This window comes from Panulirus ornatus, chromosome 65, assembly GCF_036320965.1.
Source record: "Panulirus ornatus isolate Po-2019 chromosome 65, ASM3632096v1, whole genome shotgun sequence".
In the NCBI taxonomy this organism is placed as follows: Eukaryota; Metazoa; Arthropoda; class Malacostraca; order Decapoda; family Palinuridae; genus Panulirus; species Panulirus ornatus.
In genome coordinates, this window is record NC_092288.1 from 5,813,513 (window position 1) to 5,827,884 (window position 14,372).

At 39.4% G+C, this 14,372-nt stretch overlaps 1 protein-coding gene across 4 annotated transcripts in view; it reads left to right on the top strand.

The window, feature by feature from the left end:
- Positions 1–14,203, top strand: part of LOC139746508 (protein brain tumor-like) — a 245,501-nt gene extending 231,298 nt beyond the window's left edge. For all 4 annotated transcript variants that reach the window (XM_071657818.1, XM_071657819.1, XM_071657820.1 and 1 more), the window contains one exon: positions 3,009–14,203. In XM_071657818.1, coding sequence (XP_071513919.1) covers positions 3,009–3,305 — 297 coding nt within the window. In that variant the 3' untranslated portion in view covers positions 3,306–14,203. The remainder of the gene's footprint in view (positions 1–3,008) is intronic.
- The last annotated feature ends 169 nt before the right edge of the window (positions 14,204–14,372 follow it).

Sequence of the window (14,372 nt, forward strand, 5' to 3'; positions counted from 1 at the left end):
ATGCTCTTATTGCATACAGCATCATTGGGGAATACCATGAATATAAGTAGAAATATTAAATCTTTTCCTATGCATGTAGCTAAGTGTAAGATCAAATGGTTGGCATATGAAGAAAGGATATTTTAGGTCTGTACATATCCCATGTGCCAAAGTCTTGAATTACCCTGGAATTACTTGGAGAAAATTAGGCATGAGTGTCAAGGAATTTCTTCCGCAAGAGCAAGTTCCATCTTAAGATACACTAAAGCCACTCTATAAGTTGCTTGTTTCTTACATTTCTCATGTTATCCATCTTCACTTTTCTTGCCATATCATAATTGTTCCTCCTGATAAGTAAGGTCATCTAGCAACCTATGTATTTCCGATGGGGTCACTGTACATGCATTACCCTCATGTGAATAGTCATCATCAAGTGTGGTGGTTGTAGGGCTACTGAGGGGTAGCAAAGAATTTTCCTGTCCCTTCTTAGTGTCAAGAGAGATGTTAAGAGGCTTTTAATCCTGTAATGCCCCACTAAGTTATCCTTTTTAACCATCAAAATTCATGCTTTTAAAGTTATTTAAAGACTGTATTTAACCTTACAATTTCAGAAATTTTCATGTAATAATGAAAAAAAAAATAACTTCAGAAGTATTTTCTATCCTGCACTTTCATGGTTACATAGAAGTTTCGTAGGTATTTCAGCTTAGTGCTGTAAAAAAATGCGAGAATGTCAAGGGAGTTGCCAGTGCACATGCTTCAGCACTTTCGATAACTACACCAAAATTATAATTACTGATTATTATGGTATATCTTGCATAATGAATCTTTTCATGGTATAATCCCTCATTAATTGATAATTCTTTCCTAACATCACTAAAAATTTGATGTTAGCTGTACAAGTCAGTCAGATGCTGACAACACTGCCTCCACTTTTGCTAGAAAACCTTTTCTTGCTTGATCTTTGCCAACTATTGATGTTGAAATAGTGTGACTTATGAAATAGTGCTCCACATGTTTTGAAGACAGATCATCATTATCAAATGATTCAGGACCTAGTCCTTCAAATGTAGCCAAAAGCCACAGTACTTCCATTCTAGAAAACTTTTGCAAGTGTTCTCTCATTGTCATAGCTGGAAGGTGACTGACTGTGGTGAGAAATTATCATCCATATCCTCCTCAGCCACTGCCCAGGCTTAATGCATGGCCTTTAGAATTGAGGTGTGAAACTTGGGCAAAATCTTTGTAAAGGTGTGACCCAGCTTGTTTGAATATGTCAAAAGGTTTTGCGTGTCTCGCATTGATATCTAGATCCTGGAAAGGTGTCGCCCAGCTCTTGTTGATATCTAGATCATCGAAAGACGTTGCCCAGCTCATGTAAATATCCATCTACAGGTGCCACCCAGCTCTTGTAGATATCCATGTGGAGGCATTGAGGGATTAATTGTGTAGTGAGTCAGCTGGAATTTTAAACAGGTTTAAAAAACTAGGACATCACTTGATGTTGACTCCTATTCCAGAGTTAACATAACCCTTCAACCATTCCATATATATGTATATGTAAATTGTGCTTGGTCTGTACCTGTATATTTTCTTGAGATTTCCTGCCACTGCTCCAAGATTTTTCTGGGTTAGAGTATAGGAGGGATGCTGAATGCTTCCACAGCTCACATCATGCTCAGTTGCCTTCCAGGCATTAGGTAGGGAGGTTTTCCAGTTTGTGTAGATGTTGATGCAGCAATTGTCCCACACCCAATTAACCTGCTCGTCCTCCCCTCAGGGTTGGTTGATAAATGGGTACCAGGCTTAGGTTGGGGTATGCATGTATACACATAAGACTAAAGACAGTATATATGTAGATTTAAAAGGCATGACAGTATTTGTGTAAAATTCACTCCCCATAATCCAATTAGTAATCAGAATGGTAATCATACTTAACAGTGGACTGTATTTACAAAGATGCAGGGATATAATAACCAGTGGCTCTAATGTGAAATTAAGCAAGAAAATTATAAGAAAAAGATGTATAGTATAGGAATAGTAAATGAATGGAATCAAACATTATTGAATTGTAAATGTGTGCAGCATTCTGGTCATTAAAAAGTTTTATGGTAGAGAAAATTCAAGAGATGGGACCTTAGTGTAAAACTTGCTGTTGGAAATTACAAACACACATAAGTAAACAGTTCACAAATATTCAAGGCTAGAACAGCCAGAAGTTATATAACATGAAATTAAGCAAGAAACTTATTTGGAAATATGTAAAAAGTGATCATGTAGTGCAAGGTTAGTGGATGAAAGTAATGAAATGAATTATGAGACTGAATGTGTACAGCATATTTATTTATTTATCATTTTGCTTTGTCGCTGTCTCCCGCATTTGCGAGGTAGCACAAACGCGGGAGACATACATATATATATATATAAGAGACGGGGGCCAAGTGGGGATTTCCCTCAAAGGCTCAGTCCTCTGTTCCTAAAGCTACCTCGCTACCGCGGGAAATGGCGAATAGTATGAAAAAAAATATATATATATATAAGTTTGATAAAGATTTGTGTGGTAAGAGAAAGTTCAGTAGATGGGGTCCTATGAGTCACACACACACATTGATTTAACATGTACACAACAAAATTACCAATAAGCCCTAAGGTAACCACTTTCCCAACCTAACCATGAACACCATTCCACCAGGTGCACCCATTTGAATATACTCTTTCCAGATGTGCAAGTTACATGCTCATGTTTGCTCTCTCTATACCTCCCACCTTTCCATCATCACAAACATTGATTCTGCACATCACAAAACTCCTCACAGAAATGTCACCACACTTGACAAATGGTCTCACCAGGTAGACAGGACTGGCTTCCTGAGCACTGCAGAAACCCCACAGAAAGGAATCTTGGGCAGGTGTTCTTTGTCCATACGTACCCTGCATGTTATAATGGATTTTTATTTAAAAGTCATGCTTGCATGTTGATGAATTGTAATATCAGTTATTGAATTATTAACATGGTCCCATGTTCTCAGGTTTTCAACTATGAGGGTCAGTACCTCCGTCAGATTGGTGGTGAAGGAATTACCAACTACCCTATTGGTGTGGGCATTAACAGCCAGGGAGAAGTCTTGATTGCTGATAATCACAACAACTTCAACCTTACGCTCTTCACTCAAGATGGACAGTTGGTGTCAGCATACGAGTCAAAGGTTAAGCATGCGCAATGCTTTGATGTTGCGTTAATGGATGATGGCTCCGTTGTCTTGGCCTCCAAAGATTACCGTTTGTACGTATACCGGTATCTTCAGGTGCCTCCTCCCCACATGTGAGATCCTTGGTGCCACTTCTCGTCTACAGTCACACTGGTTCACTTTCCAGTCTGGTTGTGATATGAGAACCTGAACAGCATAGATGGTGGAACTGATGCTGTTACTGCCACAAGGAATGCACCTTGTATCTTGTTTTACACTGTGACAAGTGTGACACAAGTGACAGGACACTAACCTCTTGTAAAGACCTTGCCTCCCACCATATAGCATCAGGTATTGATCCTCTAGGTAGGAGGCAAGATCTCATGTTGTCACTGTTCCTTCATATAGTCTATTTTTAATACGTGGTTGCAGTTATTTGTACTCCCAGGGGCAGATGCTAAGCCCAGATCTGCTCCCCTAGTCAAAAAGTGGCTGATGCCTCATTTGTAGGCTTAGATGCCAGTTACCAGTGTACATGGGTATCAGGCAGTTACCATATAATGGGCTTTGATACCTGTTGATACAAGTCGCTATTACATTTATTTATTTTAATTTTTTGTTACATGTAGGTATTTCTATTTTATTTTCAATTTTCACACACTACCAATAGTCATGTACATAACTTATTCAATTGGTTTTAAGAGTTTATTTCAAAATTTTCTATTTGTTGCTCTTAGAATCTTAAGTTGTGCCATTAAGGATTAAAGTTTTGTTCCTTGGATATCCTGCTCATGGTATCTTGTTTTTGGTTTTGTTTAAGTTTCCTTTATTTTCATATTTATGTGCTTCTCATATTTATGTGCAGTAATTTATTGAAGTGTTGAGATATGGGAGTGGAGCACCACAGAGCAAGCAGGAGCACCTGCATTCGGTGGCACTCCTCTGCCCCATAGTGGTAGTCTGTCTCGGGTGCGGCTCTCTATCTTTTTGCCGCAGTTGAAGAACTCGCCCATTATTGTTCTATTGCATTTGTTAGTTATAAGGAATTGTGCATGAGAGCTACAGGCAAGTTGTGCATGAAGGCCAGGTATTAGGGGACCCTGGTAAGCACATAGCTACTGGGGGCTGCACCCGCCAGCCAGTCGCCCAACACCTTGGGGTCAGCAACAAACAGTGTGGCCAGGAAACAGTCATACAGAAGTCGGCCTATTGGCCAATTCCATGGCTCGATTGGAGCCAACAGTTTTATTAGTCGGAGAAATCTGGTGTTTTTTTTATAGATATGAGAGGTTTTAGTTTCATTTTATCGAAGGCTGGAAAATTTGTTCCTTTTTACAGGTATTCCATTAGTCAGAATGGAGACATTCATTGTTTTAAAGAAAGTCAGTACTGTTGACAAGTTAAATGTTAAGCCATCCAAAAGTTTGCTATTCACTTGTTATACCCTTTTCACACTGTTTGCCGAGGAATATATATCAAAATTAGTTACTGGTGTTTCTAGAGATGTTTAACCTGCCCAGATTTGCTTTTATAAATTTTGCCCAAGTGTGACAATCAAAGTCAGAGGAAGCAAATGCCTGATATGTTTATCTTTGTAGTTGCATGGGAAGATAACTTTTGTGAAATAACAAACACATGAGAAAAACTGGGGGCCAAACTAAATTACAGGTGATACTATAACTTTGGTGATGTTTTCTACAGTTGAGTTAGAATATGAATTAACAACTGTGTGAAATCTTGAAACACATATGTAGAACAGAAATCAAATTCTGTCCTTGTAGTAATGAAGCACTACAGCCACAAGCAGGTACCTGCCAGCCACATCCTAGAGTCTGGCTCCATGTGCCGGCACTCATAGGTCCTGTTGTAGTGGTGTGAACCGGATTAATATGCCCTTATTGCCCTTACCTGTTGATATATATCTAGACTAGCTCACTATGTTAGGTAGAAGTTGAGTACCATTGTTGTAATCACTATTCCCTATCTTGCCTTTTTTGTATCTGCTTTCAAGTAGTGTAATACAAAGCTCAACCTGTTGTAACCCTACCTAGGATGGCTGATATTAACTAAACCAACTTGTGACCTTTCCCCAAGATCATGCCTTACCAGTGTTGTGCGGTGTTGTAGTCCTTAAGGTCGTGATTGTGTTGTGATTGTGCCACACACACCTCTGCTTCAGGCAGGAATGGATCGTCCCTAATGACTGTGGTTAGCAGATTCCTAGCACAAAGTCTGTCATTGTTTAATGTTACTGTGGTAACACTTAATGGGCACAAGTGTAATTAAGAATGATGAAATTCTGCAACCATTAGCAGGTCTGACATGTTGGCTGAATGTAACCGCAGAATCACATTTTGTTATTTGGTATTAACACTGTTGTTTGTTTTCAGTGTTCAGAAATTGGCCATAAAGAGTGGTGCCATACTTTATAAAATGTAAGCTTGTTTAACTGTTAAAACTTAATTCGTTCACTGGCGTTAGAATTTTTTGTGATGTACTAGCCATTTACTCAAATAAGATTAAAAAGTTGAAAGCTTCCTGTGTAGTAGAGTGGTAATAATTTGTTGTATTGTTTTGTCTTCAACAGGAAGCAGTTTGCTTTGTACCTGGTTGTTATCCTACGCCTTGCATATTAGACGTGGGTTGTTAATGAAATGTCGGCTTGTACTTAATTGTTTATCATCACTCTGTATGGCATAATGGAGGTGGTAACAGCACATACACGGCCTTTATGGTAATGCTTGCTTTCCCAATACAGTGAATGATGGATCAACATCTGTGTTCAGTGCAGTGACTAAAAGTTAGCTGCCAATTAGTAGACTGTATTAGGTAGCACGAGTATTTAATGTTACCTTTCAAATTCATGTAGCCAGTCACTGTGTTGCAAGGGAGCACTGAATGGCTTGGACAATACATATCTCTTGTTGATACTACTGTTTAGACACTAGTGGAGCTGTCAGGTCCCTCCAGCTACCTGGGTCCCTCAGTAGACTAGTCAGGGCTCAGCTAGCCGACCAATTTGTCTGGTTTTGCTGGGCCTGTCCTGGTGGCATAAGGCATCAATGGTGCGGGGCTTGTAGCTGCCCTCCACACATCACAGTCCTGGTGACTGAAATGATACTCTCAGGTGTTGGGGTATCCACTGTAATGTATGTTTGTTGTGTGAAGAGCTCCAGGATGTATGCATATGTGTGGTTGGGCAGTTACTTGCCATTTCTAGTTAGTGCTCGCTGTGCTGTGTAGATCAACAACCCATAGGTTAAGGCGGACTTAGTGTAGTACTGAGGGGGCTTCCCCTTCGTCTTTCACTCTCGGACTGTCCCTATCGGTCCAGATGAAATGCCATAGTCCTCTGGCAGACGCACAAAAGTTACCTGGCAAATCACCTACAAGGTATTTGTTGATTTTTGCAGCCAACATTCCAATTGTTGACTCTTGAAATGTTTATCCTTCCTCAGTGCCACAGCCCATGCCTAGAGCCACATTTCATCTGTGACCCCATAGTCACAATACATCAGTGATAAATTGGGACACTATAACAAAGTTTGATCATTTCTTCACTTACATTGGCCTTTCTGAAGCATGACTTCGTTCGTATCTACTTAAAAAAAGTTCCAAAGTCTATTTTTTCACCTTTCTACAGTCCAAAAGAATATGTAGTTTGTGGGCGGGCGGTGGGTTGGCGAGCCCGCGGGCCCAGACGGAGGGGGTAGGGCGGCCACCAGTATTATGCCTTGCACCGTCTTGACCCGCCCTGCGCCCCTCTGCTTTTCTACTAACGTTAAGAGTATCATAACCCAGTTCTCTGCTGTTGACACGTTGACTACTTACCAAGAGATGAAACATTCCACTATTTTTGCTGTTTTTTCTATCTGTTTGTATCATGTTACTTTTGTAGTAGCGCTGCTTGTAGATTGGGCCATGGGCTGGGCGTGGGTGGAAGCTATTATCTCTAGCATTACTCACTGCCCAGTCTCCTGATGCCCACCAGATGTGTGTTGCTATTTTTGCTATATGAACCTCATCTGTTCACAAAGCAGTAGTTAATCATTATTGTGCCTAGTCCAAAGCATCAGGAAAAAGTGTCATGACCAGAACCCAGAGACAGGACGAGCAAGTCCCCCTCTTCCAAGTGTTACATTAATCAAAATGTGTACTTAAAAGTGGGTCACTTTTAACCAGGGAGACTTTAGTCAGTACTGATCGTAACCCCCGGAAGTATGCTGTGCTCGTCCTGACTTTGCCGCCCCCTAAACCAGGCCAGGGCGGTGCCAGTAACTACTCTGTGTACAGTGTTTACGGCAGCTTTTGTAGAGATCTGTGTTTGTAACCATGTTGATATTGTTTAAGGTCCAAGTGTGTCAATTACAGTCATACATAACTCATGTTACCCACTTAATGGTCCCGTAGTATGCAAATGCATTATATATTCATATAACCATGTCTAACACATGAAAAAATATGCCATGTCTGTCAGTTGTTCAAAAAGTTTCCTTTTATTTTGGTATATGAGAGCTGTTACAGAATCAATATTGGACTTGTTTTAACCTCTTGTTAACCTGATATTGTAGTAAAGTGGGCCACGGGGAGTGTTCATTTACCTGTAGTAACAGCACATTAGGGTCAGCAACCCTTTTTCCTAGATCCTGCCATGATTAGTAAATTTATTAATTCATTGTTATTGTTATTATTGTTAATTACATATGTATATATATATATATATATATATATATATATATATATATATATATATATATATATAATGTATATATACATATATAGGTGTTACTGGACTCCACCTGCTTTAGGTTATACCGTGAGTGAAAAGTCACCTTTGATGAAGCTGTATCATCTTCATTTGATGAAAAATAGTGTGGTCTTAACAGAGAAGTAAATGCTTCAAAGGAGTCCATCCTGTCCCTGTTCCTGCCTTTGAGTTGCAGGAGGCTCTGCAAAAGGAGTCGTACGGTAACACCAGGCCCTTTTATGAAATGGTTCCTATAGTTAACCTAGGATCCCTTTCTCGGGATCCTGCAGCCCAATGCTACTCTATACTCACGAGCAGGGACAGGCAGTACTCCTTTGAAGCAAGTTTTTCACAAGACTATAATCCCTTTCATCGGTTGACGATTCTAGTTACACCAAAGGTGACCTTTCATTTGTGGTATAACCCCAGATGGCAGAACCCAGCAAAACACACACACACACACATTTTCATACATATTTACCATTTCCCACGATGGCAAGTTTGCATCAAGAACTTAGACACCCACAGATGCCCACGATTATACAAACATACACACATATCTACATACATACATGCATGTATATACATATGTTAATATTTTTAGGTATTACTGGTCTCTGCCTGCTTGTAGTTACGCCATGAGTGAAAAGTCATCTTTAGCCATGTTTTATCATCAGATCACAATCTTTTCGAAGAATATCTCGCACAAGGAATCCTGTCTTTCCCTGCTACTGATTGTAGTGCAGCCTTAAAGCCAGAGGAGCCCTTGGAGAGGGTTCCTAGGATTATAACTATGATATTATTATTATAAAAGCTTAGGACCCTTTTACAGGGCTCTCGCAGCTTTGATGCTGTATCTCATACAGGAGTAGAGAAGTGATAAATGACTCCTTTGAAGTGAGATTGTCCTCGAGAGACTTAACACTTTTCCATCCACTGATGATACCACTTACCAAAGGTGACTACTTGACTTGCAGCACCACCACTTGTAGGTAGTCTGGTAACACCTGTGTGTGTGTGTGTAATTCTTTTCTGTATTATATAACCAAAGGACCCCTTTCCCTTATGGGGTTCACGCAGCTTCAGGGTTGCACTACTTCCAGTTGCAAGGAATTGATGAACTCTTTTGGAGTGAGAAGGTACTCGACGATTCCGTATACCTTTTCATCAAAAGACAACGATATAGCCTTACCAGAGGTGACTTTTTATTTATAGTTGGTTGAGTCTAGATACCCTTTTGTGTGTGAATACTACATTCAATAGCAGTATGGGGATAGATTCATTTGAAGCAGTTCTTTAATGAGTGTACTCTTTTCATCAACTAACAAAGGTGACTTTTCACTTGTAGTGTAACCTAGAGCAGGCAGAGTCCATTAACCCATATATATATTTTTTTCATACATATTCGCCATTTCCCACATCACCAAGGTAGCATTAAGAATGGAGGATTAAGCCTTCGAGGGGAAAATCCTCTAATGGAAAAGTAAAACAAGGGGAGGATTTCCAGCCCCAACTCCCAACCCCCTTTTGTCACCTATGTCGCAGATAAAGGGGATAAGTGAGGATTTTTCTCTCTAGGGCTCAGTCATCTGTTCTTTACAGTACCACACTAATATGGAAAATGGTGAATATTTATGAAATATATATATATATATATATAAAATTTCTTTTGTAATCCTTGGCCCTTTTCATGAAGTTACTTTAGCTTGGAAGCTGCATTCCATGCAGGAGCAAATCAAGGCACACCCTTTGGATGAGAAGCTAGTGTACAGCAATACACTTTTTCAAGTCCTAACAATGAATGATACAGCCTCCCTAAATGACTTTTGACTTGCAATGTTACCTCTTTTTCAGATAGAACGCAGAGTCCAGGTAACCTTTCACTGGTTTTGGTGCACTTTTGACTGGATGTGAGCAAATGAGGGCATTTCTTTGGCTGTTCGTAACTAAAACAGGAAATGGCAAACATGTAAGTCAGTGATAGGGTAGATGAGGAGTGCTGAAGAATGTATGAAAAGAGAGAGCATTTTTTTTAGTAGGGCAAAAATAGGTGTGTTTGAAGGTTTAGCAGTCTCAGCAATATTACATGGATGTGAGGCAGGGGCTCTAGATAAAATTGTGTGAAGGAAGGTAGATATGTTGGAAATTAAATGTTTATGAACAATTGTGGTGTGAAGAGGTAATGTTAAGTAAGTAATGGAAGGGTAAGAGAGAGGTGTGGTTGAGAGAACTGAAGAGGGTGTGCTGAAATGGTTTGGACATAGAGAGAATGAGCGAGGAAAGGTTGACAAAAAGGGTATATGTGTTAGAAGTTGAGGGAACAAGGCAAACAGGGAGACCAGACTGGAAGACTGGAAATAGAAGGATGGTATGTAAAAGATTTTGATTGATTTGGTCCTGAACATACTAGAGTGTAAAAGGCATGCAAGGGATAGAGTGAAATGGACCAAGTTGTTATATTGGGGGCAGCATGCTGTTAATGGTCTGAACCAAGTCATGTGGAACATTGGGTAAACTGTGGAAAGGTCTGTAGTACCTGGATATGGATAGGAAGCAGTGGTTCAGTGCAGTACACGTGACAGCTGTTGAATGGATGTGAGCAGATGTAGCCTATCTTTGTCTGTTCCTGGCGCTTCCTCACAAATGCGGGAAACTGCGATCAAGTGTGAAAAAATCACTATTAGTATTATTATACATGTATGAGGGTATATTAGTCTCAACAATGTTGTACTAATGTGAGATGTGGGCTGTAGGTGAGAATGTTGGAAATGAAACACATGTGAAGGGTTGATCAAGTAAGAAATGATAGGATAAGAGAAAGGTGTGAAAGAGTATGGTTGAGAAAGCTGGAGTTATGCTGAAATGAAGAAATGATCGGACAAGAGAAAGGTGTGAAAGAGTATGGTTGAGAAAGCTGGAGTTATGCTGAAATGATATGGACATTATAGAGAGAATGAGTAAGGAGTGGTTGCACAAAGAGGATATACAAATCTGTTGGCAATGGAGAGAACAAGGAAAAGGGGGAGGCTGACTTGGAGATGGAAAGGTGTAATGAAAATGGCTTTTCATGGTAGGCACTTGAACATTGAGGAAGGTGTAAAATGTACTCAGGATGAAGTGAATGGGAGCATGTGGTGTATAGAAGGCAACGTGCTGGCAGTAAACTGAACCAGAGCACATGAAGTGGTCAAGGGAAACCCTGGAAAGGTCTGTAGGGCCTGGTTGTGGATATGGGCTGTTGTTTCATTGCATTGCACATGTTAGTTAGAGACTACACTTCATACAGGAGCAGGGATATGATGGACTTCTTTGGAGCGAGAAGATCCTTGATGAGACTACTTATTTCCAATTGACAATGAGACAGCCTCCTTGAAAGTGACTTTTTGCTCATTGTGTAAACACCAACAGGAGGAGTCCAGTGACACCATTATATTTTATGATTCATTCCCAGGACTCCTTCTATGGCATGTCTGCAGCTTCAAGGCTGCACTCCTCACAGGAGTAGGGAGAATAGGTTTCTCAGTGAGATTGTACTCCTTTCCCCTAATTGATGGTTTTACAAATTCATTGAAGGAATCTTCTCTCTCATGGTGTAGCTACTTGTAGGCAGAATCTGGCATTACTTATATAAGTTTATATATTTGTGTTTGCGCTTCACGCGACAGGTAGAGAATGGATGTGAGTAGGTGCAGCCTTTTTTTTTTTGTTTGTTTCTGGCTCCACCTCACTAATGCAGGAAACAGCAATCAGATGTGAAAAAATAAGTATGGAAAGGGATGTTGCTGAACTCTTCTTGCTTAAAGGTTGCATCATTAGTGAAAAGTCATATATTTACTGAGGCTGTAAACAGTCTTTTCAAAGAACTTCTTTCCTTGAAGGAATTTACCTTTCCCTACTATGTGTGCTTGAGTAATATTATTACATAGAAAGAAGTACAGTCTTGGCAAGAACTTCATTGGTGTAATGGGCTATGTCATTTCCCTGCCTTTGTATGAAGCTGCGGGATCCCCATTAAAGGGATCTTGGGGTTACATAATGAAAATGCAAGTTACCAGATTCCACATGCAAGTGATTTTATCATGAGTCAGATGGCACTTTTGGCAAGGTTGTATCATTGTTAGTGGACAGAAAGGAGTACAGTTTGTCGAGTACCTAGGTCCTTCGGAATCCATCATTTCCTTACTCTTACATGGAGCTGTACAGCCATGATTCTGCGGGAGTTCCTTATAAAAGAGGCCCTGGGGTTATAAATGATAGCATAAAGGATAGAAAAGGTACTACCCCTTGTGTTGTAGGAGACAAAGGATGGGGGGCTGGAAATCCTCCTGCCCTTTATTATTAGTATACAACCATTAACAAGAACCATGTGAAATTATTCCAGCTGCAAATGGTTACAATACAAGCTAGTTTTCACCCTGAGGTTTTATTGTTGTTAACAAAATAGCTGAGTAGAGTGTTGTTGAGGACCTTTACCCCAACAGAGCCCACCTTACTCTGTTCCTGCATGGAGTGCATCCTTAAAGCTGCAGTATTCCCATTAAAGTGGCCCAAGGGTTTATACATATATTTGCACACATTCTCACATCCTTTAGGATTATTTATTTTATTTATTATGTTTGTTTATTTTGTCCCCAAAGTTTCCTTATAGACTGTCCCCCACAATGCACCCTTAAGTGCTCTGAGACCAAGCTTTAATTGCTTGGATTTGTTGGTCTTCCAAGATGTTGGCTGGGGAACAGTGAAGCACCAGCTCCAGATCAGTTAGGACATTGCGTCCCCCTGGCCCACCTTCATTGTTGATGTGTTAAGACGCACCTTTGCTGCAGGACTATTTGGTGATGCGTTGAGGCACTCGGTCCTCCTGGCACCGTCAGAAACACCTACGTTATGATCCCATCAGTTCTAATCTCATGTTTTAGAAGTTCATGTTGCTGCTCCTTAACAACAATGAACTATCCAATGCATTTCCTGGAACCTTCATTTTTTGGCATATATTACCCTGAAACGTATCTGTCCAAATGTTACCAGTTTAAATGTCCTTCCAGAAAACTGAGGGATTTCCAAAATTGTATTTTGTTTTTAATTTATTTCTGGGAACATCATTAGAGTTTAGGTTTGTAGATATTTATTTCATCCTTACCCCCTCCCCAAATCATATTGTTGGTGCCCATGTGTTTTTATCATTACTATGGTGATTATTTTTTTTTTTCTGTTAACCTGCTGGCACTTAAGTTGATTATATATGAATTCTACTTGCCAACAAAGCAGGCTGGTGAAGGGACCATTCCAAACTAATTGATAGTGGTGTCTCTTTCATACCAAGAGTTGCTGGTTAGTTAGGCCAGTGTTATGGAATCTAATTATAGAATCTCTGTGGTCAACAAACATGGCATACACAAAGTAGGGAGTGTGTACAAATTTTAAGTGTTTATTTTTCTAAATTTCTTATGTCTCCAATAGGATATATTGACATTACCCTGTTTCTATTGCTCCTAGTTCTTATGGGTATGTATATACACTGTGGTCACCTTCACACTTTATGTTTAGTTTTTTACCAAAGATGTGATTAAGCAAAATGTCTCAATAGATCTGAAGAACAGGTAATAAGTTACATGAATGGAAGCTGATTTAGTTATGCTGGTTACTTACACATGATGTAGAATAACTTTGGCAGTGACATGATTATTTGTGTGTGTATTAGCTAGCCTTGCTTCTGTATCCAGCAGCTCATTTATTAGAAATAAGGTTAGGTTACAGATTATGGGCAGTTTTGATACACTTTGTTACCTTTCCCCACATAAGATTTATTTCATGATTGAAAAGGCAGAAAATAATGGCAAGTATTAATTGTTTTTTTTTTTTTTTTTGTCTCAAAAATTATGTAATTATTATTTTAATTTCTTTCCAGTAAATTTGTATTACATTTTTAGGTGCCTTGAAGTAACAATTACGTTGAATTCAATTTGGAGGAGCAACTTTGAGGTGACATCATCAACTAAATCAACTTCCATATTGTGATCCACCAAGTTTAGTTTATGCATTTTTGTTGTCTTTTATTTACTGGAATGGCCCTATACATTTTATGTTTCCTTCTAATATGATCATTTCTGCTATCCAAATCATACTCTTAAGGATACTTTTTATTTAGTTTTTTATTTTTATTCTTAATATTCCTTCACAAAGAAATATTTAGAAAGATTTTATCGTCTTTCATGGCGCAAGTTTTGTTGAATGCTGTAATGGCTAACCTAGAGAATTTCAATAAAGTATTTTGTTTGACTGTATGAAATTTTTTTCCTTAACCCCTGCCTAAGCTTGTTTTCGAACAAGAACTTACCACTGATGCAAATGTCTTGAAAAATATGGTAAGAAAACCCTTTTGAGATGGGCAGTAGTTAGTTGACTAGGTAGTAGTTGGTAGACTGCCATTGATGCTACTCAATTAGTGTATTAGGAGT